A 27,753-nucleotide genomic window follows, 5' to 3' on the forward strand; every position below is an offset into this window, starting at 1 on the left:
ATATATATATATATATATATATATATATATATATACTTTAATAGAGGACCACATTACCACCTCTGTTTCTTTTCGACCCATTTCGTAGTATTATTACATTTTTATAAATAACATCTTAAATATTAAGTATTTCATAATTTTGAAACTAGAATCGATTGAACAAGATTTTTTGATGAATATAATCGTTGAGTATTCAATGAAAAATATTAATTATCAATAAAGTTATTGTACAGAATATAAATAGAAAGCCACAATATCACCTTCTCCTTTAATAGAATTCATCTTAGAAAGGAGGTACGAACAATCAGAAGAAATCTTTAAGAGAAAAAACCTGCGGAATTCTCGAACAATTAAACAAAATCCTATTTAATTTGCGCATGGAAAATAATCTCAGTTCGTGTAACTGAATAAGACGTAAACGAAAACTAAGGGGGTGAGAAGCGCCGTCTCTGTTAACATTCGACTGCTTGAAAACACGATTGAGATAACTGAGAACAATTGACAGAATAGAAAGCTCCCACAGGAATCTTTCAGTTGCTACGACCGAGTTCTCGTCAGATCCCCGGATAACGGAAAATCAGTTACACGAGGAAGCGAGCATCGGAGAAAAGCTGAGAGAACGTTATCAACGAGAAAGATAGAATGTGGGAAAATACATACCTTGGCCTCGAAGAAGTGTTTAGCGCCAGTAACTCCGACCTCGTCGACGTCGACCTCGGTGAGTCTAGCCAGCTGGCTCAATCCGGAATCCCGTTCTAACTCACCGGCGCGCGCCTTGCGATAGATCAGCAGAAACTGTAACAAGGTGTGTATTGAGCGGCAACTAGGGTAGTGTGTCTACGCGTGAAATATAACAGTCTACGTTTACGCGTCGCCAATATAAATTATAATAGTCATCAAATGTTTTCAAGCTTAAACTAATTTCGACTAATAATTGATTTCTTTTTCCTTGCATTGGCGCTATGCAGTTTATTATTTTTGCATAATTCACATTGTGTGTACGAAAAAAAAAAATATCCACATGTAGGAGGTAATAATCTTCAAATCTACGGAACAACCCTGGCGGCGAAGTTACGGTATATACACGGCAAACTTCGAGAGAAACCAGTTGACTCCCGAAGAGAGCAGCTATCGGTCGAAAACGGAATCGTCGCGCGGGATCTTTCGCGCGAATCTTTTGCGTTGAACACATTCGCGAAGTAACCGGGAGAGAGATCCAGATTCGCTCGTTATCTCCGCGCCTTGCTATCGCGAGGTTTTCCCCGCCGCTTAATTGAAGATGCGCGCGATCGCGCTCAGGAGGAAACGACGGAGTCACTCTCATTAAACGGTGAAAAGCCGCGATTCGCGCGACCGAGAGAGGAGGGACACGTACGTGTCACGACGGTTTTACGGTAATTCATAACGGCCGGACGATGAGTAAGAGGAAGGTGAGTAAGCCGGGCAATGCTGCTGCTCGGGTGTATCGCATACAATGAATCACGGCGATCGACGCGAGCGAGTGAGCTTGCTCGCCGCCCGGCGAATCGCGCTCCGGCTTTGTTTGCGAAGCGCGGAATGTCACGTGCGATTGTCCGCGTTCTGCATGAACCACGGCCAGCCGCGATTTTCCTTCGGGAGGTTCCTTCTCGGCTTACGGCCATTGCTGGTATCGTGTTGCGCCGAGATTGCGTTAACGGCGAAAGTTTCTGCTGGCGTTTCGCGTGCTCTGCATTCAGCGGCCGCGTTGCAAAATCAGTTAGGCACAATTGATTCCGCGCGTTGGCGCCGTTAACGCGCTTGTTTTCGTCGCCACCGGCTATTCCCTCGCGTGCACTAAGGGGAAAGTAGTCAAAAATTTATTCGTGCCAGATACAAGGTGTCCTCCGTGTAGAAATCATGAGAATTTTTTTCTTCTTTACATCATGTATATTCCAACGTGATGGATAGCAAGCTGCTCTTTTCCGGGACACGCATTTTGCAACCACGGAGCTATTTAACATCGAAAATCGAGTCGTCGACTTTAATTGAAATTCTCTCGCGGCCGAGGTGGACTTTTTCCCACGGTGAGTCCTAGTTTCGCACGGGCCATTTTTCGATAGTTTTTAAAATACATCATCGAGTAAGTGACCGAAATAGAAGCACTCCAACGCACACCCTCCCTAACGCACACACTCGTGTGCGCCGCGGGAGAATAAACACGAACGTCGAACGTGTATACCTAGCGCACGCGAGGAGCACGTTGAACGTTGCATGGGGTCTACTATTTTTACGTATGGCTTATCGTACGTGCACGCTCGCCACAAATGAACCTCCGAGATTCACGGAAATCCTTTCGTTCGATATCCTATGGAGGAGCAAATAAGCTCACGAGACGAAAGTTATGCGAACTTACGCGAACTTTATGCGAAAATGTGCAGAAATCTTGAGTATTTCCCCTCCCCCCCCATCCACTGTCCTAAGCATGTGATATGCAAGTTTGAAACAGAGTTTGTTGGGAATGCTACGAATTTTAATTTTAATCCTATTTAAACGAGAGTTTCGCTCGAAATTCGAATTCCTTTCCGGAATCATCCGTATTGCGCGCACATGCGCGCGAGTTCCACAACGGGCTGTTTCGCGCGAGAGCCGCGCACGCAGTGAAATCTATTTCGGTTCGATACTTTTAACGACCGCGAGAGCGGAATTGTGAGACGCACTACCGCCGGTCGGGGTGGCCGCAGAGACCAACGGATATGTTTACACCGACGATTCTCTCTCGGAGCCGGTGCCCTGACCGAGTGCGTCAACCGACCGCGGCACGTTTTCGAGCCAGTTCGCGGTAAAACGTATTTAACAACCTATATTAACAACCGCACGAAATTGAACTCGAAATATAAGACATTTCGCGCGATTTTCACCGTATACAGCGAACATCTGGTTGAATAATACCAAAGATATTTATTTTTACGAGGACGAGAATAATTGTAATTTATTGACGAACAGAAACTGGATTCTCTCTACGGCAGATAAGTTCTCGTGAGCTGTCAGATTCTCTCTCAAAACAGTCGAAATGATCAGACGGCTTATTTCTACTCCGTTAATCCGGAAAAAGTATCGGCGGTCTCTCTCTCTCTCTCTCTCTCTCTCTCTCGGTGGTAGTAAAAATATATCAACCTCACGGAAAGATATGCGACCGTCTCCATCCTCGTCGACCTCCTGGATCATCGCCTTGAGCCCGAGATGTGTTTGCGGTGCGCCCAAGACCTCCATCATCCGCTTCAATTCGGCAAGGTCGAGATAACCGTCACGACCATCATCGAATCTGCAATCAACGTCAGCCATTACAATCAGCGCATCGATGGAAACAATTTCGACGCGCAGTCGTTAATTCCGAAGTTCGCAAGCCTGGAAGCACTTTTCTTCTCGTTGCCAGAGATGCGGCGATTATAACTTTCCTTGTAAAAGTTCGTAGTAAGGTAAAAGAAGGATTGAAACTCCGGGAGAAAAATCCGAAGTCGAAAAAACGAGTTCGGGTCTTTCTGAAAAAAAAACAATCCTTGCGATTTCCTTAGAGTCGAGTTTATTTCGACAATTGATATGTAAAAATAAAGCAGATTTTTAGGGAATATATACTGTACACATATCAATGTTGAAAGAATACAAGATGTCTCGAAATTAGACCGACGAACTTCGGATACTTATAAAAGACAACCAAGTAATGTTTGTCAATAAGTGTCCGCAATTGAATTGTTTTGGCAGTAGAGTGAATGATTTATAACAGCTGTCCGAAGTGTTGGCTACTTACTTCAATACGGAGATATCGGCAATTGTTTTTCCTCAGCACGTATTATATAGATTCGTTCGGGATTTTTAACTTCGAGCAACTTTTAACGCCGGAGAATATCCTGTCATCTCTGCAATGTGTTCGGAATAAAAGTCCTTTTTTTAAATCGTTTCTATTTTAACGTTGTCGTATGTACATTGTGTCGTAAAATTAGACCGGCCAAAACGGCTCATTGTGGACACGGGCTTATTGACAGAAATTACTTGTTTTGATGTCCTTTTTAGCTACCGGAAGTTTGTCGGTCTAATTTTACGACACAATGTACATACGACAACGTTAAAATAGAAACGATTTAAAAAAAGGACTTTTATTCTGAACACATTGCAGAGATGACAGGATATTCTCCGGCGTTAAAAGTTGCTCGAAGTTAAAAATATTATCGGGATGCAAAAAGGACATTTGAATTAATACGATAAAATATAGTTCTTCCCGCTGACTGGCGAATCTTACCGCGCGACCTCCTTTCGTCACTCGACGAAATGGTATCTTTCAGCGATTGACCCGTCTATAAATCATCACGATGACGCTGGTCGGTCAATGAGACGTCTGACTAAACATGTCGCACACGTCGCTTCCAATTAATCGCGATACCGCATGCAATCTAATCGCAGTAAAGCGAACAGCGTTGCTAAGGCACGAGGAGGAAGAATATTCGGAGCAATGTCATTATTGGCGGACGAGGCTCGATTATCGGTGGAATTATCCGCCGTGGAAGTCGCCGGAGAGGAGTCGCCTCCATCTACACTTCGGTCGCCGCGGAAATAGCCCGGCCGTTCGTTTCGCGCAAGAAAATCCACGAGGACCGTGACGACGGGAAATGGCACAAGTTTTCACGCGGCCCTTCGTGGCTCGGCGATTTCGCGAGGTAAACAACGAAACACGCAGATCGAAGCCGCCTGAAAGTTATAAAACGCTACGAACAACACCGGGCGCCGCAACAGCTGAAAAACCGAGTCGTAAATTAAATTAAATTTGTTCACGGCAGGTGTGTAAACCGAGGTCGCGAGGGGGAAAATCCCTATCGGAGATGCGAGAAAATTCAGCTAAGCCGTCAATTCGACGGCACTTATAACGTTCGTAGTGAAAAAAAAACGTCCGATTATATTTCGATACGGTTTTAATCGGAGGAGCCGATTGGATTTCCCTCGAGAGAGGTTGAGTGACCGCTCGATTAATTCGTACGTAACCGAAGTCCGTCGCGCGACAGGCTTGTTGTCTCTTAACTCGGCCGTCATTAACATTCGCGACTTTCTTCGCGTTCATTATGAGGCCGATGTCTTTCGCTAGACCACAAGGTAAAACATTTAATACTAACTAGAACGTCTGTCACTCGCGTGCACTCATAGAAATCGGACGAAATACAGCTTGACGCCGAGACCACTCGCGAGCTGGTTGAAGGGCTCAAAATTTTAGCTTTTTTCAAACCTTTCATTTTATAACATAGTATGAGTTAAGATAGTAAAATAGGTCGAAACATTTCAATATAATATTATATTATTATATAATAATATATTATATACAGAGTGTCCCGCGTTATATACAGAGTGTTGAATTAAAAATTCAAGAGAGAAGTTAAAAAGTGTATCGTTAAAGTAGGTTTTTATTAGTCAGCATCAAAATTTCGATTCGAGGAGGGGGGGGGGGGAATTCGCATTTTTCGATCGCGCGATTTTTCGAGGCGCGAAACCTCAATTTCGGACTTGACCGCACCGCCGATTCAGCGAGTTTTCTCCCTTTCGTCTGTTTTTCAGAATACCCACAGCTGCGACTGTCGCGAGGGTCGTAAGCGTTGCGCCGTAAAAAACTTTGGTCGAGAGAATAATACCGCGTTGTAACGAGGGCGCAGCCGTTGGAATTTTATTACACGCTCGCGCCGAGGTACGTAAAGGCCAAATGCGGAAACGATTTACCTGATGACGTTTTCCGTATCATCGGGGTGACTGCTTGGTATTAATTTTACGCGCGTGTTCTCTCTCTCTCTCTCTCTCTTTCTTTCTTTTTCTATGTTGACTCATGCGACAGGGTGGGCGTACGTAAGCGGATTAATGGTTGAGTGGATCGCTTGTTGCTAAAAACAACGAGCAGCGCAATTTTTATCCGCGACTCGCGGAAACCACCACCTTCCTGTGTGTATTCCGCAAAGCGCTCAGTCGATCGCACCGTCGTCGAGGGACGAGACCAGTCGAGGCAGCCAACATACGATGTAATAATAATAACAGGTCAATGTAATTGACATTATTAATTAATTATTGAAGTATACCAGTGCCGAGCTTGGAATTAATTAGCACGCCCATACGATGCACGTTCCATTGTTGATTCGTTACTCGAGTATTTATGTGCTGAAAGAAGGATTTGATAACAATTATTTTGGATTTGTATATTATATACTGTATGCAGTATATGGTATTATAATACGGTACATGGAACTAAATTATTTGGTTAATCAAACATTTAGTTGAAACATTCGCCAAATCTTGACGGTAAATAATTTTGTGTTAAATTAAACACATTTCACTTGTGCCAAACGATTTACACCAATTTCTGTGTTATTTAATACAAGGTAAATATATTGAAAAATAACAAAAATATTAGGTCAGAAACTTACATAAAATTAATATTCATAATACATTAATCGGCAGTGAAATTATTACAACTAAAAAATTGGTTTGTCCATAGTCAAATAAGAATTTAGTTGATTCAACTAAATGGGTTTCTCAGTGTGGACTTCTCGCGCGAAACCCCTTAGGAAGTACATCACCTGTTCTTCCTGTACATCAACGGGAGAGGAACAATGCGATGCCGAACGTGAAAGACTTTTATCTCGCGACAAATCACGCGTGATAGAAAACGCGGGGATCGCGGGGCTCCCCGTCGTCGTCGTCGTTCTCGTATCGACACATCTATACGTTTCGGTTCGCGGGAATGAAAACGGACTGATGGGGTGAGGAAAAACGTGGGATCGATCGGCGATATTCAAATTTGCACGACTCCCGGTTCCCGGGATGTCAACCACGCTTACCGCAACCGGAAACTCGTGAAATCGCGGCTCTCCGCGTAAGGGACGAAGGAGAATGTCGCGGCGCGCAACGCGCTTTCCACACAGTGCGTCGACGCGTTTATTCGCCTCGTCGATCTCGCGAGGTTGTGATAGATAAGATCGAGTCGGCTCGTTATCGCGTGAACGTCAAGTATCCGCCGAGTAAATATGAAAATGTAGGAAAGGAGGTCCGATAAAATCTCGTTGTTTCCCGATATGTAATTCGAACGTTTACGCGTTTAATTATTCGTGTAATAAATCGTCTCATTATATCATTATATATGGAACGTTGAATTCATCCAGTCGATAATTTACGTCTTTCCCCTCTCTTTCTCTCTCTCTCTTTCTCCTTCTATCTCCGGCTACCGTTCACTTAAATATAATTAGTTCTGGAAATAACGTCACACATACACAGATCGTAATTTTTGAAAGGCGAGGTAACCGACGGAATACGCCGTAACGGCGCCGTAAAGACCGAACTGTGATTTGCGTTATCGTACATCAGCGTTGCGGCAAATCGATAGCGAGCAATTATGTTATATTATATAACCGGTCTACTACCGCGAACGTAACCATTGCGGGTTAAAGAACACTCATGCGGTGCAAACCGGTTTTTTTACACTCGACGCGATCAACGAGTCTCGTTAAAAATCGGTATAACTTTTCTTGATAACGTTAGTAAAAAAGAGAGAGAGAGAGAGAGTGCGCGCAAGAGAGAACGAGCAAGAGCGAGGTTCAAACTGTAAAGTTCACCGTATATAGAACGTCTCTGTCGAAACTTAAATTTCGCTCTTTGCGCGATCGGACGGTCGCGTTCATCACGTGACACACACGTTATCGCATCAGTCCGAATAATTACATATCATAATCCTCCGTTGCAATCCCGGCTGAGAAAGTCGACGAAAAATTCTGCCGGTACTTTCGTCTGAGGATCGTTAGAGTGCAGAAGAGCGCGCGACGTTAAAGGAAATTGCTTCCGCATTAGTTAACGACGTTACTGTGAGGCAACGGAAATTGAAGCGATGTAGGCGGAAAGGTGAATCAGGAGGATTCGTAATTATCCCGCTTCGAAGGGTCAATATTTGCTCGAGGTCCTCGCCGCTGACAATAAAAATCGCCCACGTTCATTAGTTCTACGTTAATGCGCGTTCTCGCCGATCGTATAATTTAACAATAGATAAAACGATGTAACTAAATTAAGTTCAACATTGTGCGTTATTCATTTCATCGTCTTCCCATCGTCCTCCTTTCGTCGCAACGTCGGCATCAGATTGCGAAAGACATTGAAGTAAATTGCAGTCGTGATATTTTCAATTTCCTCCTTCCGTATTCGGAAAGAATTGCGCGTTAACGCTTGTTCACACGCGCCTTCACACAGGATGGTCGAAAAATATAGCGACTAAATTCTTGGCTAAATTTTTCTGCAACTTCTCTATTTCTGCGTAAACATATTAATATCAACAAGTAATACTCGCGCCGTTGCATCCTCTCTCTCTCTCTCTCTCTCTCCGTTTTCTCGTTCTCTTTTCTTCTTCCTTTCATCAAATTTCCAGAGATTCCACGGAGCAAGAGGAGAGAACGATGAAGGTCGAGGTCACGTGTTTATAAGTACGGTTAAGCGAAGTAATCAATAAGAGTGACAGACGGAGAAAGATAAGGTCGGCAGATACGTCAGTGAAATATGTCCCATTAAAATCGCCGTTCTCCCCCCCTCCCCCCCTCTCTCTCTCTCTCTCTCTCTCCCTCTCTTCATTGAAATATCGTGCTTTACCCTTTCAATCAACAAGTCCCTCTATGAGCCAAATGAATTATATACGTCGATGAAATCGACGAGTCCGAAATTAAAACAGCTCCGAGTAACGGCAGAGTCGCAATATACGCAATAAACGATAAGGCTATTCGCAAAATAAGTGAACTCTTCGTTTATGCCATTTAGTAACCGAGCTTTCAATTGCAGATCGAAGATAGGCGGCGCTTATTTCCGATCGCGAGTGTCACCGTTGCGTCACCTCGCGAATGACCCGACGGCCGATTGTGTCGCGAACCGCGCCGCCGCGGATCATCGCGTCCGCCTTTGTCGACGCCGGCCTCTCGCCGACAGACAGCTTTAATCAGCTGAGCGAAACGCCCCAATCAACGCGGATTGTGCCGAGGCGCCCACGTAAATGCAACGCGATCGTTAACACGTCGGATTACACACGGGTCGCACCGCGCGAATTTCGATCGGCTTTGCGAGCGGCGCCGCCGGAAACGTATCCAGTGTCTGCGACCGCAACGTCCTGATAATTCAAGCTTTCCCGAATAACCAGGACGAATTTGGCGAAATTGAACAAGCAACATCACCGTACTCTTATGATCGCAGGAAATAAATTACTCGCGCTACGTGAGATCCTCGACGAGGATGTCGCGGAGACTTCAACTCGGGCCGGAAAGGCCAGTTTCGCGCGCCTGAGACCCTTATATCTCTTCTTCTTAATTAATCGGCAAAACAAAACAGGGGCATCGCGAGCGGAGATAGCCGCGCAATTATCACGACATGACGAACCGCCGCCGCTTCTAGTCTCGTTATCGCGCGATGATCGCGATGATCGTTACACGCTCGCCGAGGCGAGGAGTGAGCGTGGAACGTTTCGTTCTCCGCGCCTTCGTTTTCCGCGAGAGCGACCCGGAGGAAACCGGGTCAAGGTGACGCGGTGCCCGTCCTGGTCCCGCTCACCCCCGTTTCCCGAGATCGATACGGCGGAGATGGTCCTGCGAGGAACGGCGAAGGACGTCACTGCGACGAATTGGCAGAGCGCCGAGGAGACGCGCGAGGATCGTTTTTTCCCCGTCGTTTATCGAGATTCACGATCCCCCACGGAGAGGAAAAGCCGCGGCTCTCACGTGGATGGTTCATCCGCAGAGAGAAAAAGGTCGTCTCGCGAAGATCGAGCGTCTTCACGGCGGAATTTCTCCGGGAAACGCCGCTCGCGTGACCGACGGTGTTCATCCGGTCCGAGAAATATACATGGGTAGGATGTATACGATAAAAACATTTTGCACGTGAAATCGGCCCTTGTTAATATTTTGGTGTTAAACTTTTAACATACCTATGTCCCGAGTCGAACTTTTTAATTCTGGGAATTCTGGGTGGGAATTTATTTCTTCCGCTTGAAAACTTAATGCAGAACTAAAACTTTGGCTTTAGAGGCTAAATTCTTTTTGTAGCATTAAAAAAGCACTTGTTAGTGTATGAAATTAATAAAAGAATTTGAATGGGCATGTTTGGGACGTGTAAAATGCGTTAAATTTAACGCAAAATTCTTCATTGTGTTACGTTCTTGGATGAAGCGCTTCGCGCGATCGATACCTTTTATATTAATCACCGCTTGAATCAACGAGATTCAAGGGGCGATACCGATGCGGCAACGAAAAGCCGCTGTCGTCCCATTTAAACGATGAAACACATCCGAGCTAGATCGATGCTCCGAGTTTGCTCTTGAAAGCGCCCTGGTATTTTTAATAGTCGGTTAATGCCTCTCTCGTCAAACTGCATCGCGCGAACAGTCGCTCGCACGACGGCTGACGAATGCTGCTTCGAGAGACGCGATAGTAAAAGTTATCGTCCCGTTCCTTTCTATTCTCGGTAAGTCTCCACACTTTTAATAGACGATTAGCATCTTTTCTCTCCGCGAGGCGCACAGTGGACTGATTTATAACGCGCGAGATCGCACGGGGGAACAGCTCGCGGCTGCACATATTGCAATTCTACGAAGGCGTAGGAATTGCATTGTGCGGCTATAGAAAGGTTTCCTATAAGCGGGAATAAACAACGTCATCGTGTGCGAAACGTGTCATGCCTCTCTGTTCCATCGATGAGACGTTATTTAAAATGTCCACAGGATTACTAGCTCGGAATACCGAGCACCTCGTCCCACCTTTCGTCACCCCGCGAATCCCCCCCTCCCTTTCCTGAGAATAAATGTAGAATAAATTCTCTGACGCCACTTACATATTCGGAACGCGTGATTTCCTCCAATGGCCACGAGATAACGGTTCGTCGTGGCAATGCAACGAGAACGTCCAAGGATTCTTCCTCCGGTTTCTTTCTACGCTATTTGAGAAAGATCGAGGGAGAGACGTGAGGACGAATCGAAATTAAGGGCGGTATTTATAGACGGATCTTATATTTGTCTTAAGTTCATCTTCAGATGTTGTACGATTCATTTCATTGGAGCACCCGAAGATGAACTTAAAACGATCTTAAATATAAGGTCCTACTATGGATGTCGGCCTAAAAAATCTACCCTGGCGGGATAGTTTTCCGAAAATATTCCTACCTGTCGGATAAAACGCGCGCACGAAAGAAGCGTGAAACTATCCTCTTATCAAAGTATTCCGGAAAAATTGGCGGAGCCCGTATCGAAATTTTAGTTCTACATTGAATCTACTTTGTTCTGCATCAAGTCTTCATTAGGCGTTCTATTGTGCTCCTTTGATGTTACAAATGAGAAGTTACTTCCGTTTTTTCCATTTGAAGACTTAATGTAGAACTAAGTAGATTTAATGTAGGATCAAAATTTCGAGTCGGAAGGGTTCTCGCGGAATTTCGAGAATAATTTCTCCCGCGTGCTCTGAAATCTCCTCCGCGTGCTCGGCTTCTCCGAATTGATTTTCTGAAATTATTCCTCCTCTTCCTCGCGGAATTATCGATTCCGCGAACGTGCATCTCTCTCTCGTGCGTGTACGTGTGCATTCACCTACTTAACCGGCGAAAGGGTTAAGGTCGTCGTCTTGCTTCCAGCGTTTTAAAGGAGAATCGATCGCGCCGCGTAGTATCATTGCGGCGGGGAAAGTTAAGCGCGTTCAATGGAGCGCGTGGAAACCACGACTTTCGACCTCGCGCGACTCGCCGCGCGAAACGTCGATTGGAATTTCTCGATAAGGAATACGAATGTGTCTCGGTTGCGCCGGTTTTTTGCACCTTGCCGCGTAAGATTGTATCAATAGACACTACCAGTGTGCAGTATTAACGACTGCGCGCCGTAAGTCCATTAATTAACCAGCGAAAGCCAACGGTGAATTAACGGAATCATTTGCACGCCAAGTATCGACTCGCTTGGATATCCCGAGGTGTCCATTTTTTTCTCTTCCGATATTCCAATTCAGCGATCGCCGCTGTATTCGACCGGTTGAAAGGCGCACGAAAGAAAGGGACGACCGGTTGGCAGAGCGGATGTCACTCCGGCTACCGAATTTAAATCGATTATGGGATTCGAGCGATTAATCAGTCTGCGTGAGCCTTCGGTCCACGACCCGAGCGAAGGGTCCGTTTTCGGGGACCCTCGTCCTAAAAAGAACTTCCTGCGCATTCCAAAGGAAATTCATCGGGAACGTCGAACCCGATGCGCCACTCTCGGGCTCTCTCACTCTCTCTCTCTCTCTCCGGCATACACAGGAAATGTCGTCGGATAGATAACAACCGCAACCTACGTGAACGCATCCACGTGCGGTCCGAGCGCGACCGTTATCGCGTGTCACCGGACTAAACCACGGTGGATGTATATTTTAGTCTGATAAACGGCACAACGTCTGGACGATATGAATGGTGTACGTCTCGGGTTACCGCGATCAAGAAGTGTGAGATCACTTTTATTATTTCAGAACGCGGCTCGGTTAAGAAGGCAACACGGGGCGTTCGTATCGGATTGCCGTTAAACCGCGACGACGAGCTCGACGAGTCGTACTTTTGTAACCTTTTAACGGTATTCTTTTGTCGCCAGGAAGTAAACAGCGAGTGTTAAATGTGAATTACGTGTCCAGTTGCGGGATTTGAAGTTTGTACGACGAAAATATACGAAGAGTTTGAGACGCAATCTGTGTGATTGTATCACAAATCTCCGAAATAGCAGACGGGACTTCATTTCCTACTACTGATAAGTAAACGATAATTGCAACTATTAAAACTATTAAATGGTCATTCCGAGAATAATTTCTTTATCTTAATCTTTATTCGTATATAAAGGATGTCTATCGCTAACATAGGACATCTTATCATATATTTGTAGTTTAAGTCAATGTTAACAAAAAAGTCATCTACCATTTTACAAAGAACCATGTAAAGTTTTGAATTATTTATTATTGCAAATGGCCATGTACAGAGGCTTCTTTAAACAAAAACTTGCGTTATTATAAAAAGTGTGCGTATTTTTTGCAAAATAGTAAAGATTGTTTTGGTTATTTGCAAAATGGTGGAAGACTTGTTCGTTCATATTAACTTAAACCAGGTCCCAAATTTGGGTGGACCGCGACCCATTTTTTAGAATGATAAACATCCATGACCCACCTAGTTTTAGCAGATATAAAAAGGGGGGAGCGGAGTAAACCGATTATTTATTTATATTAATTTATACATTGATACGTTATGAGGATACGCAATAAATCAGTATCCGGCTTAAATTTGTAAAACTACGCGAAGTAATGAAGTGTAATTTAATATTCTAAATTTTTTACGACCCATCAAAAACCGGCTCACGATTCAGTAGTAGGTCGCGACCTATACTTTGGAAATCCCTGACCTAAGCTACAAATATATGACGGACGTCCCGCTTAGTGACAGATATCCTTTAAGTCGTCCCAAACAATTTCATCTCAATATAAAAGTTGAAAAGATTTATCTCCTAAGTTAACGCACAACTATTGCTCAAAAATGGCAAATTGTAAAAATGTCAAAATTATATACATATAAGAAAGTCTTCACGGAGAAAGTAAGTTTTGCCGGAACAGCAAATTGTTTGTTAATATAGTGACAGCAAAAAGATTTGTTACGGAAAAAATAATTTTGTTATTATAGCAAAGTCCATGTTTACCATATTTACATACACATACCACATCTATAATTTAGGTAAAAGTTAGCGTATCAATAAAATATGGTAATCATTGGAGCAATGCTTATAAATTCGTAGTTAAATCTCAATGCGCTAAAATTAGCTAAAAATCGGCCAAATTAGCATTTCCGGTCGTGCAGCTGCTTTTGCTACCACGAGCACATCGTGTCGATTAGTTCAGCTCTACGTATTGCGATACGATCCGGATTAACTCTTCTTTTCCGTTGGAACAGCCGCGAGGTAAAAGGCTCGCGACAGCAGCACGAGTGTTTCGCTCCGTCGCCCGCAGCGCGCACGTGCGTATCCCGCGTGCGGCGATACGTCATCCGGAAGGGCCGATGATTGCCGCGCATCTGCGTCGCGTTCTCTCCTCGAAGGAGTCGTCCTTGTCTTATCGCCGTGAAACCGGTTACCTTTTGCCCGGCCCTCGCCGTGAGAATCGTAGGCGTAGACGCGGGCGACATATTTTCGCCGAAACCTCGCCTCGATTCGCCCGAATTAACGTTTCACACTCGACCTTTGAGCGGAGGGTCACGGCCACGCGTCCACCCTTCGCGAAGTCGGGTGGAGACTGTTCGAGACTCTGTCGAAACGTCGCGCAATACACGCTGCGAAATTTCAGCGTGGCGATAAGACTGGCATGGCAACGAGAACGATACCTGAAACTCGTATTTTTAGTTCTCCACGTTGACGATGTTCCGCGTAAAGTTAATTTCGCTCAAATAAATCCCCGATTTAGCCGCTTCGTTCCCGCCGTACTCCCCATCCGCCACGTACCGCGCAGGGACAATGAGTGACGTTTTCCAGCGAGGTAGACTCATCGCGACTCAAAGACCGCCGTTCATTCATCGACACTCCTGCTATCCTCGCCGCGGGCTACGGCCGCGTAGTTTTTAGCTTCATTATCGGAGAAACGCGAGGAGTCAGAAAGTAGGAGAAACAGAGAGAAGTGAATTCACGTAATTTTCCGACGAGGAGGTGCGCCGAGAAGGGGAGAAAATCGCGAGAGAGGTTACAACGAGAGACCAGAGAGAGAGAGAGAGAGAGGAGTCGCACGCCTCGATCATTACGAAACCGCGAACGCGAACCGGTGGATTCGTGACGTGCATTTCTTCGGGAGAGAAGAAACGCAAGCTGCGCGCTGAGGGCAGACGACCTCGGGGTCCCCCGGCCCCCCCTCCCCCCTTACCGCGCCTGGCCCCTCGCCCATCCTCGGTACCTACGCCCTTTGTGTCTCGGAGTAGGTAGGCATTTCGGAGTCAACCTGGCAGCAGGTTTGACAACGACGCGGCCGGAGAGATGTTACGCGGACGATGGGGTTCCCATTCCTCTCCTCTTGACTTGCTCGGAGATACCTCGAAGAGTACAGCATATCGCGACGGCAAAGAGAAGCAGTTTGATAAAATAAAGAAAAAAAGCAGAGAATAGAGAATAGAGATAATACGATTCTCTTTGTCCCCGTAAAGGGAAGGCTCCGGGAATCGGTCGATTCGCTTAAGAATTCTGGGATTATCTCCGTTTCTTTACGGGAACCAAAACGTGTTCGACATGGCTGAGAGTTCAGGGTCGTGATTTAAGCAGCGAGCTTAAGTTACGGTCCGCGTCGAGGTACCTTTTTAGGTCGACCCCTTGGTGGTTTGTTCTTCGAGTTTGGAATTCCTCTACCAAAACAGTTCTTCTTTGAGTGTTTCTTAGAGACTTTTCCGGCAAACTATTTGGATCGACGCGTGTCTTCGTTAAAAATCAGTTAGAACGATGAAAAACACCATTAAAAATTGTTACGGATGTAACAAACAGCATACACATGGACACATACACATAACACACGAATGTACAAGCATATCGTTCACATTTTAATTATTACCTCCGTCAATTATTAATTGTTGGTTGGAAATTATTATTTAACATGAGGCCGTCACGGGTGGACGCGGTGCTGAACTTTCGGAACACGACGCGCTTACTCATCGTCTCGTAGTAGTATTTTTTCAGTTTACACAAATAATCTCTCATGAGTTTCGTAACGATGTTCGTTATCGTCGGAATAAGAAGGTGCGCGGTGCTAACGACGTTTACGTGGTAATAGTGTGCAGCGGAACGTTATCGGACTACTCACGATGAAGTTCCAAGAACGAAATTTCAGATTCAATGAGAAGGAGAGGACAGGGAAGGTTTTTTTATTTTCAGACCGGGAATTTTGCAAAAGAGATTCTCTAATGAAGACACGCCGCCAAGGAGGACAACGACGCTCGCTGAAATGCAATCACGAGCGCTGTAACATAAATCGCGTGCAGTGAGCGCGCTGCTACGAAGATCGGTATGCGGAACGCGAATCTGAAATATTTCGAGCTCGATCGGGCTTGAAAAGAAAAAAAAGAATAAACGGGGAATTCCTACGCGGTAAAATGCAAAACACAAAATAAACCGTGTTTTTTGCGTCGTTGTATATGTACGATCAATCGCGAGAAGGTGGCAACATTTTTTTTACGAGTTTCGCAACGCATCTCGTATCCAATAAAGGGAAATATATCTCCTGATAATTATTAAAAGACAAATTCTCCTATTAGACGCGGGATACATTTCGAAATTTATAAAAGAAAAGAATCGCAACCTTTTCATAACTGACTATTCGTGTTATGGACGACATAGAGAGATTATATGAAGAAAGAAAAAAAGTGATCGTTGCGTTAAAAATAAAAATGGTGGATGGTAGCATCATTGATAAGATATTATATCGCGTTATACGGTTCACATGAAAATAACGTCATATCTGTCCGTTTTACACCATGCGATATCGTGTGAATCAGTGCGAAGATCGTCGACGATCAAGTGCTATTTCATATTGATAGAAGTTTCGTACGCGAACATACGCGAAAAGCGTTTTGCTGCCATTAATGGCTCGCGCTTAATGACGAGGAACCTCACGAAAGAACGTTTATCACCATCTGATTACACGTGCGTGTATATTCGAGACTGACTCGTGGTGAAAAAGAGAAAAAATAAACGGCTCACCGCCGGTAGCGAGAGCGCGCCTATTAAAGTGATAACTATACCTGTACAGCTTGGCCGTTTAAAGTCGCAGATACGAGTGCCGACTACGATCATATTTACCTCGCGCCACAAAGAAAGAGAAAAAAGAATTCAAATTTACGTCAACATTATAATTTTGAAGTTTGAGAAAAAAAATATTTTTTTCTCAATTTTTCTTCCGTAAAGAAGGTATGAAATCCAAAAATATCCGTGGAAAAAAGGAGAAAAACGGTTTTTTTTCCGAAATTTTAAAACTATAGTCGCGACAGAAGTGACAGAAGCTCGGTAAATATTACGTATAGATATCACCGTCAATTTCTCTATGCTGTATTAATTCAATTGATATAATTTAATATAATTTAACACTATATATAATAATAATTAAACGCTAATGATATGTAACGAGACAATATACCAATAAATATAATATGACGACAAAAATATATTCCTTCTTTCTTTTCATCTTTTTCTTATTCTTCGTTTCAAAGAGAGAAAGAGAGAGAGAGAGAGTTCAAACTCTGGCACCGAAGGGCTGAAAAACGCGGTATAAATAAAATCGTGATATCATTATGCGTAATATCGTTCACGAGCCGGCCTCGACTTATCACAGCTGACATCTTTTTTCGATCGCGATGGCGGGCGAACAACGACAAATTTGGCGAAGACCGCGCTCACCTGTTGAAGGTTTGCTCGTACTGCTTGATCTCGCGACGCGACAGCTCGTGGAACTCGGTGTAGACGTTGACGAACTTGTACTGCTTCTTCACCTCCTTGCCCTCCTCAAGCTCGTCGTTGATCCTCTGTCGTCTGCTGAGCAGGTTGCTAAGCTCGGCGTCCGCGGGCATGATCCTGCTGCTATGCGTCTACGTGAACTTGTTGACAGATTTGATCCTCTTTTTCACTCGGAGCAACAACGACGACGAAGGTGTCGCGTATAACGAACTTTTCGGGAGTATCGCGATTTCGAAGACAATTATGCGACGCGGTGTTTACCTTCGCGAGTCAACCGGAGCCGGGAACTGTCAGACGCGGTGGACGCGATCCCGAATCGTTTGCTCCGAAGGAACGATGATCCACACGTCGCAATGTTACCGCATGTACTGACGCGGCACTGTGCGTACGAGCGGCTGGTAGCCGCGCGAACCGAGCAGTGCCGTAACGATTTACATCAGGCGTGCTCCAAGCAGCCCCCATTGTGGTATTCTTTTCAAATTCTAAAATGTTTTTGATGATTTTTCGAATTTGTGAAAAAATCATTCACCTGAATATCGCTGATAGTAATGGTCGGCATTCCTCTTTCCAGGATAATTTTCACGGTTGAGATTGTGTACAATGTTTTTTTCTTAATAACGTTTTTCTGTAGACTAAGTAACGTAATAAAGTTATTGAAATTTAATATTGATATTAAGGCCTATTGAATAATTTTACTAATTTGCTGTTAAACTGCAAAACATAGAAAATAAGTATACGCTCAACCAATCGTTGAGTTGTACGATTTCCGATAGAACACAATAGCAGCTCGTAGCGAAGAGTTCGGAAGTAATAATAAAGGGTCTAAGCTATAACGGGTCTAAAGTGGACATTTAGCTGAGACTTGAACTTTATTTAGCCGACTCATACCATCATTCGTTTAAGGTTCAACCTTATCTTTCGGTTGAGGTTTTTTATTGAAAATTTATTTGTATCAAAAATGTCTGATAGGTGCATTCAAAAGAGAAGATTTTACTTGCTTCTCTTAACAAACATCGTTACCAATTTATTCAGCTTCTATGAGCAATTGAAAATGTAACAACCTCTTTGGTTTTAACGTTTTATAACTCGACAAGAGGTAATCGCACGATAATCTGCTAAAGTATAAATTAAAGGGGAAGATTCATGCTTTTAACACATTCACAGCTAGCGGTTTTGAAGCAAAACTCTTAGCTGAGCGCCGCATACAATTTTCAAGTCTCCACTAAATATTTTAAAATGACGTAAGACTACATTACCGGCATTCAGTTATAGAATCTGAAATGACGTAGACTATGTACCGGTTGCGAATATATTAAGCCATATAAATCATATTCGTATAATCATATTCGAGTTTCAGCACATGCAATATAACCTGATAAATTTCATCATTAATAATAAATTAATATATTAGATAAATTTCATTTAAATTTTTAACATACAAATGTAATGAATTTTGATTTATATTCGGATGATCATCGCAGTGAATAAATAAACTTTATATTTACAAATATATCTGAAAACTAAAGACTGAGCTATAAACGTCTCTTGAAAGAACCCATTATTTTTGTGAAAATTGTGAAAACCCGTTGAATTTTGCTTACCGATGGCCTAAGGTCTTGTGTCCACGATGCTAAATTTCGGACAGAGTTGTTAGCTGATATAAAAGTTACTAGGAATTATTGGAAATTCTAATACTTTTCAAGCATCCACTAACTTAAATATTAAGGTATTCAAATTTTGTATATAAGATCGTCTTAAGTTTATTTTCAGAGGCTGTACGGTTCATTTCATTGGCTACAAAACATCTGAAGATGAACTTAAGACGGTCTTAAATATAAGATTCGACTATGAATACTGGCTTAAATCTAAGGATCCGAGATAGGAATGGACAAAATCGCCCATGTTTGAAAAACATGTTTACTTATTGAGGATGGTATTACATCTAGAGGAAATGTTAGGGACTCTAGAAATTTTCTATCCGACAGCCAATCAGCACATCCGACAAACTCGTCGTACAACACATATTCAAAGAGCGTGCATTGATGTTTTCTTTAAGCGCTCCAAACCGTTTGCAATGCTAAACGAGCCCTAGCCACAATCGAATATTGGTGTTGGGGATGTTTTTTACTTCTGTACTCTTATAGCTGCACTGCTGAACTGGTGCAGTAAGTTGAAGTGAGAAAACATATACTTGTCTTACTTCAACTTATTGCACACTAGTTCAACAGTTCAGCAATAAAGAACAAACCAATGATATTACAAAGACATTGCAAGGACATAAAATTGCAATATTCCGTCGGTATTTCACAATAACATTATAAATTTATCTAATATTCTAAATAAATAGTATTGAATTTATACTATTGTATTATCTACAAGGAAGTTTGAAAAGTTTGTGGTAAATTTCATAAGATGGCGCCACAATTCGTAAAGTAACGTCACTGCTGGCAAGTCAACACGTCGAGCGAAAGATGGCGGAATTATAAATACTACTCCTCGGAACTCTTTTGAGGCTCCAATTATTGTCCCAAACCTTTCTTCCTGTTTGACTCAGATGGGCCAGAGAGCTTCACTTTGTTTTTTCGAAGCGTCAGTCTGCGTCGGACTGTCGTACAACTTAAGCTTTTTCGGTAAGTAGTTTGTGAAGTCGCAGTCGCATATTGTTTATTGTTTGAACGCTAGAATCGTTAATAGATAGCGTTTTATCTCTTTTTATATAACTTTATATCTACTCAGCATATATGTTTAGTTGATATCGCGTGTATACATGAAAATACGCATATCATACATATTTATTTTTATTATATTACAAAAAACGCATGCTATCATATATTTACGCAAACTTGGTTATGTCTTCACTGTTCTTTGCTTAATCCTTTGGTGCGTTCGTATTCCTATCCCGACGCAGAGCTCTCACATCCCAGGTAGCGCCGATGAATACAAGTGGACTAAAACAAGAGAGCAAACATCCTCTCTAATACCGTACGTATCTTATTATTTCAACGTAATTTACAAGCATTTTAAACGTGTACTTCCTCGCTTCCGACGTCATCAATCGAGATGAGTCCGGCGAGAAACAAGAGGTTTCAATAATTTGAGAAAAAAAAGAATTTTATATTGATAAGTCGTCCTGTTCCCAGATGTAATGGTTTCCATATTAACATGACTACCGAGACCTACGCCCTTTCTGTTGAGTTCGACTATCGTATTTTTCATCCTGAGAGGTATTTAAAACTTTTCTTGTTTATCCCAATTTGCAATCGAAATCCTCCTCCGTCCCTATCTCTGTTGTTACATCGGAAACTTACTTATATCAGAAGTATGAGAGATGTATTCTAAAGAGAAGAATTGTAAACTTTCTATTGATTACTTAACAAACATCGTTTTCGTCCCGACGCTAAATAACTCAATTATAAAAAATAAAATCACAGTAGAGATTACGGTGAAAAATTCGCATTTTCTAGCAGCGTGAGCTTCGTTTGGACGTGTAATTTTGCGTTCACGCGGGCAACGTTAATAAACTTTGCGAAAAAATGTTAACACTCTCGTATCTCAATTATAGTTAACATATTTTAATTTATATTCGTGCAGCAACGTAAGAAATAAGTGAACTTTACAAGACCACATTGTGTGTGCGTGTGAGCGAGCGTCACGTCGCATCGCGTCGCTTCATCGGCGTTTCCTCGGGGTTTGCGGACGCGCGCGCCGGAGGGTGGCTGGGGAGGTTCACGACAGGGGAGTCCCCGAAGGGGAGAGACCCGGTGCCGCGTGTTGGCCTCAAGGTGTCAGTATGCGATCGCGCATTCCATGCGGGAACACCTGTTTGCTCCGGCGACTGCATCGGCTCGCGTACGGTCGCGTTCGGTTCGCGGAGTAGAGACAGAGAAAGGGTAGAGAAATAGACAAGAGAGCGTGGCAAAACAGGGAGGACTAGAGAGAAAGAGAGAGAAAGAGACAAAGAGGGGGTTAATATTGTCAACCCCAGGTAGAAAGCACTTAACGGAATTATTGCCGAATAAATATTCTCAAATAGGAACGAAACATTCGTTTCGGAAAGGGCGGCATTCTCCAAAAATGTGAGAAATGTGTCGTACATTATGACAGAGACGTGCGTTAGTGCATAGAGAAGTTACGTTCGTTGTAGTCGTTGGCGCCGTTGGGAGCAGCGATAGGATGAGACGGTATTAGTAAGGCATTTTCGCGATTTTACAAAAGAATTTCCCGGCGTAAGGGGAAATATTTTCGAGAGGCGCGTTCTTTCTAAAACGACTGCTTCGAGCACCTCCTTCGTGTTTTACCTTCGCTGCGAGGTACAAATCTTGACCGGCGCTCGAGTTGATGCTTCTCGAGTAAGAAAAATTCACAATTGGTCCCGTCGGACGGAAAACCGCGATAACGTCACGATGCGAACGACACTCGTCGAGGTCGAGCTTTCCTCCACGTAGACGTCATTTATTCGCGAACGTACGTACGTGCGTCCGTGCGTGGTCCCGTTGCCGAGCAGTAAGCGGATGAATACCGTGCCTGAAAAGCTAAGTTCCCTGATCCAAGTGCTTTTTCCCTGGGACCAGAGGCACGGAGGAGTGCTTGGAAGAGGAGGGAAGGTAGAAAGTGAAGGGGGTGAAGAGAAAGGGAGAGAGAAACGGCGGGAGGACGGAGTCCGCGAAAATTCAGCCACGTGCATCTCGATTGTACACGCGTAAGAGCAATTTTCTCTATTAAGGATACGTGAGACGGGTGTCCTTACATGCCCTATCATGTACCTACATATATATACATATACAATTCGTATATACCGAGAGAAAAATAATGCTACATTTAAGTAGATATTTGCTAAGGAGTGTATTGGAACAATTATTTCACTTGGATCAAGTAAATATTATTTGGGAACTTAGCACACACCGAGAGAGAGAAGAAAGTGCCACATTCTCGAATAATATTTACTTAATCCAAGTGAAATAACTACTTCGATACTTCTTAACAAACGTTTACTTAACCGTACTACTTTTTTCTTTCGGTGTATACATGTCGCGAGTTTGACTCCCCCGTTGGTGCCCCCTGGTTGTCACTTGGATGTTCCCTTTGCACGACACACTATCGCTCCACCAGTGATTGTTGCACGCGGAAGGGGTTCCTTTGATTTTCAGTTATTTGTCCTGGTGTACGTTCACCGGATTGGATGGTGTGAGTAATGAGAGCAACGTGTCGTAAGCGTGGCTCGATTCCGCTCACGGAATTCAATGGGTTACACAGACGGGTCAGGACCGGTCAACGTGACCTGACTCCGGGTTAATTGGATAAGTAATTTCGGACGTAACGAACGTGACGATACGGGCGCACTGTCCTTCCGAAGCCGTTTCACCGTGTAACGCGTAAGATCGCTGACATTTCCCGCTGATCCCGTCACTGTCGATTCGATAAACTCTGTCAGGGATTTTCACATTTGACAGTTCTCAATTTGTAGTGTTCAATTTGTAGCAAGATAAAAAAGTAAATTTTATATTGGAAAATATATCTGAAAACTAGGCGTACTTCGAGCTGCTCAATACTTTTCGAGCTTCGTCAACAAGGTGATGATTTATATCACTTTTATATTTGACTTATTAACTTTACATAATTTGATGGGTATTTCGCATGTACATTAGGTTTCAAAACGGTTCGAACATTTTCTTTTGATGCAATTTGAAACACAATTGATAACCCAATGAGAGAAGTCGTTTTGAAAAATAAGTATCTCATTGAATCATCGGTTGCACATTGAACTGCATCGAAGGAGAAGTGTTAAAACCGTTTTGAAACTCAGTGTACAACAACCAGCAGAATAGCATATGTGGACTTTCGTAGTTTGGCTGAAGATCGCCACGCGAATATTATTACCACGACAATGATGTCGCAGCGATGATAAACAAGCGAATATTCGGCCAATTTTAATTTCTTCCCGTTACGGTGAAATACACGTCAGTATTTATTTTTCAATTTCAAATAAAAATATTTACTCGACGATTCAGAATGGAAGGACTCACTCTATATGAGCGGAGAATCACCGGAATTTGAGCGACTCGACTGTCCCTTTACTTTTCGAGTGGAATATCACCCGAAGAAATTTAAAGGGTAACAGAATACACAAAGAAAGTGATACTCTCTATGATGAACTGGAGAAGATCTCAAATGTAAGAAATTGAAGACTACGGTTGCCCTGTAATTTAGATCAGCCCTTGCGTCCACCAACTCGTAAGTTCGCTCGCCCTGACTTCGATCACGGCAGATTCGAGGGTAAATCATATGTTATTATATTATTTAGATCCACTTTTCCCTCCGCCTTTCGATATGGGGGAGACCGCTTGTACTGTAAGAAGCTCTATTCTCGAAACTAACCGTAGATTTTGAGAACAATAATAAGTAACGCGATACGATCGCGTGCGGCCGCTTTGTTCCATCTTTGCGCGTTCGCGATCGCGGAAGTTCGTCAAAGGCGACGACTCCATTCGCCGTATATTACGATCGCTCCGACGAGCACTATTAAGACCGTTATATTATGAGACTCGCGTCGGGACTCGCGTCGGAGACCTTTCAGAGACGCGAGCCGTCAACGTCGCTTAACTAACCGTGCTTAACCGAGTTTCTCCGTTAGTCGAGAAGCGGAGGGAACGAGCCTCGCTCCCGTAAAGTCTCGAAATCGCCCTCACATCGGAAGCGAGGGAGCAATCGCTGAAGCTGAATTATTAATTTTTCGACCCCCGGCTTCTCGTCCTCTGTCGACAAATCGAGCTAGCTTCATCGATTATCAGTCGTTTCATGCGCAGCCTAAATCGTCGAAAAAACATGCTCCCGCATATCAAGCGAGAGAAGTGACTGATTTCGAATTATACGCACTCGCGAAAGTCTGGGAAACACATTCCGTGTAACCACCGTCGTAGAACTTCGTTTACAGTCCGAGTGATTTACAGGATGAGACCGGTAGCCGAACGGTGTTAGTTAACCGAAATTGATGCATCTCGTCTTGGACATCGACGAAGAGAGAGAGAGAGAGAGGGGGGGGGGGTCTAATGCTAAGAGCCATCGTCTCGNGCCATCGTCTCGTCCTTCGGGATCATAATTGGATTTCGCTTCGCTGCTTCCCGGTATACATGGCGGCGGGAGACGTGGTGGATGCGTAGTAATTTATGCTTCATCCGTCGTTGTCTAACTCACTGAAACATTACACAGAGAGACGTGTCACGGACTGGACACATCTCAGTCGGACGGATCAGCTGGAAAGCGCATTTACGTGCACACGCATCCGCGAACTCCGGATCAAGTCTAACGGAAGCTAGGCGGGGCGCGTCAGGGCGAAATGTCCCGATCCTTCATTTTCTTTAGTTACCGGTGCATCCGGCTTATTATTTATGATTCTTACGGAATATTTCGCAATCCATCTTCCGCGGACTCGAACGTATTATCCTGGCGATTTCTCTCACGACGCGGAAGAAACGCGGAGTTAAGTTTTCAAAGCAGAATCTTTCACAACGGAAGCTCTCGGGGTGCAGAATCTAATTAACATCGAGTGGCGAGGAGGCTTCTGACCGACTGATGAAAAGTCCCACGCAGCCGGAATCGACGCAATAATCTTTTATCGAGAGCAAGAGAGAGAGGGAGTAAATTTCGGAAAATACTTTCTTTTCTCGGGCACGACCCACCGTGGAAATTTCAGGAAGCGACCAGTGACGCGTCAGCTGACCTGGAAAAATCCGTTTCGGCCGACACTAATTAGCCGCTGTAGGGTGTGCTCCCCTTCGCCGCCGACACTCTCGGCCGATCTATTTCGCAACGGGCGACCTTGCCGTTATTTTCGCCATCGATATTATGACGTCGTTATCATTTGCGTGGTGCGGCGCCCGCGGAGGCTGGCGGAGCGGAAGTGATAACGTCAGAACCATTCGATCGTCCGCAAACTAGCGGTCTATGGCTATCCGTTAAACCGGACGGCATGGCGCATGAATGTCAACAAGTCGCGCGAACGAAAGCGAACGGAACTGTTTATCCGTCTTCTTCTGTATATTTTCATCGTCGGTCGTTCGCCGAACGGTGAGAGAACGTCGGTAAGAATCCGATTAACACGGCTGACCGTCCCCCGCCGGTGATTTTCCGTTTGATTCTGCGAAAGCTTTGCCGATCGAAAAAGCCCGCTCGATCAGAAATCTAATTTGAGATGTGCGTATATTTTTTACCAAGCTTCATTGGCTCTTTTATCGACCAGAAACCAGTACTTTTTTCTTAGACAGTTAATTATACCTTACCCGTAACTTAACAAGACACGGTAGTACTAGTAGTGCTTGCTCACCAGTGGCCGTCACGGACGTAATTCAACGTGTTAATGTGTACTTATTCTGTATTCCGAAGTTGCGAGCTTATTGATCTCTTTACCGATAACCTTACGCGAGAAATGTCGCGAAAAATTAGACTAGCATGTTCGCAACAATCTTACGCGATTTTCGACACACTCTCAGGTAGGTTTCTGATTCTCGTGAGAGACACCTGTGTGAGAACGAGGACAAGAAGCCGGTATAAATCGCGCTGGCTTGCTCGCTCGAGCCGCGACACGCAGCTTCTTGCTGAGGAAGATTTTATTAAGTGGATAAAAAAGAGCATCGTTATCTTGGCGTGTTAATTTCCCGCTTGACGAACCTCGTATAAAAGGTGGAAATTATAGTACAGTAAAAGGGAGAGGGAAAGATAGGCATTTTTCTCATAAGTTTTTCGAAAGATCGAGATAGTTTCTTTGCCGGTTAAAACAAAACGCCGACAGTTATATATATACATACACGCGAAAATATATAAAATAGTAAAGTAGATTAACAAAATGTTCGATGTTAATGACGACGTTTGAGTCGCAAGCAACCATCGTATCTCGAGTCGAAATTTTCACGCTACTTTGACGTTCTTAAGAATAGTTTTCGCCTATTTGAATGACTTATGGAACAATAAGAACCTATTTTGATGATACCGACGCTTATTAACTTTTCTCTATTTCTTGGAACCTTTAATTTTACCAATTTAATTTTAACGCTACCTCGAACAACCTATCTTAACATCATATATTTTGATGTCATATTTGTGATCAGTATGAAATATAAAGAAGTAAGCTATATTATAAAAATTGAAATTGAACTATGTTGTGCCATCTCAGCTTGTACTGTGTTGTAGAATTAAAGATTAACATAGGGCCAGAATTTACTTACTTGAGGAAGCAGGATGCGTCGTACAGAACAAGCGATAAAAGCGCACGACGTTTGCATTCTCAATCGTTCGGCTGAGGGAGAGTTTGCCGTTCTCATAAAAGTTTCGTCGTCCCTTCCACGGCGCGACGATTTTATGGATGTTCGTTATTTGAGAGAAAAGGAGATCCCAACGGGATAACGTAATTTCATTGGTCGCGATGTACGTCGCATATCTTGACACCGCAAAACACAATGAAATGTGCATTAATAATGAACCGACGCGATGACTCCTCCTCCCTTAATTTTCATTCGTGCTCGTTGGTGCCGACAATTTGCGAAATTTCGTTAACAGCCGCCAATTCAATCGCTAATTGGACCCTAATACGCAACCAGTGACGCACGCAGTATATCGATAGTGCGGGGTTAGACGGACCAATTGGCCGAGCAATTAATTAATTGATATACACCGCTGAGCTGCTGTTTCGATTGTATGCACAACACTTGACAAAAGGTCAATATCAACATTTGGCTTGAGCTTAACATTCTGACTCGATAACCTTTTGTATATTCGATCCACGGTGAGCCTTAAACGGGATTCGCTCGTGTTACATTTCCGTCGCGATGTGACACACCGGGGAGTAACTTTCGACGGCAAAAATGAATTGAATTTAATAAAATAGGTATGAGCGGAAAATAAAGATATGACAAAAAAATTCATTTTCGTCTTGGATTTCGAATTACGCGCGGTTAATTTCTGTACAGTGCTACTGCTGAAACGGTTTCGTTAAAAGCCTAGCTGAACTTTCCACCGCGACATAAGATTCAAGAACCACTTGGGTACACGCTCTCGTCAACAGGTTGCAAACGAGTACCTCGTGGTTTCGGTGCAGGGATACCTTCCTGCGGTGTTCCCAGTTCTTTTCAACGACAATGGACGCTGTCGTTGGCGAAGGGACTTTACCCAACCGGAAATTTAATTGAAGGTTTAAAAGTAGCGACGAGTAATGTCGTGCTCTCGAAATATCTCGGAGTAAAATTCCCTTCGAAAAGTAGAGAGTGACGGGATTTTAGTCCGGGGGGGGGGGGGGG

The 27,753-nt window shown here is 43.8% G+C and overlaps 2 protein-coding genes across 2 annotated transcripts in view; one reads left to right on the forward strand and one right to left on the reverse strand.

The window, feature by feature from the left end:
- LOC106746125 (EF-hand domain-containing protein D2 homolog) overlaps positions 1 to 17,821 on the reverse strand; it is a 21,176-nt gene extending 3,355 nt beyond the window's left edge. Inside the window, exons 1-3 of the mRNA XM_014622357.1 lie at positions 17,411 to 17,821; positions 3,136 to 3,283; positions 661 to 795 (exon numbers count right to left, since the gene is read on the reverse strand). Of these exons, the coding sequence (XP_014477843.1) occupies positions 661 to 795; positions 3,136 to 3,283; positions 17,411 to 17,580 (453 nt within the window). The 5' untranslated portion in view covers positions 17,581 to 17,821. The remainder of the gene's footprint in view (positions 1 to 660; positions 796 to 3,135; positions 3,284 to 17,410) is intronic.
- Positions 17,822 to 21,322: 3,501 nt separating this feature from the next.
- Positions 21,323 to 27,753, forward strand: part of LOC106746106 — a 32,161-nt gene continuing 25,730 nt past the window's right edge. The window contains exon 1 of the mRNA XM_014622325.1: positions 21,323 to 22,166. Within this exon, the coding sequence (XP_014477811.1) occupies positions 21,979 to 22,166 (188 nt within the window). The 5' untranslated portion in view covers positions 21,323 to 21,978. The remainder of the gene's footprint in view (positions 22,167 to 27,753) is intronic.

The sequence above is a fragment of the Dinoponera quadriceps genome, unplaced genomic scaffold (genome assembly GCF_001313825.1).
Source record: "Dinoponera quadriceps isolate SergipeBrazil2010 unplaced genomic scaffold, ASM131382v1 scaffold1782, whole genome shotgun sequence".
In the NCBI taxonomy this organism is placed as follows: domain Eukaryota; kingdom Metazoa; phylum Arthropoda; class Insecta; order Hymenoptera; family Formicidae; genus Dinoponera; species Dinoponera quadriceps.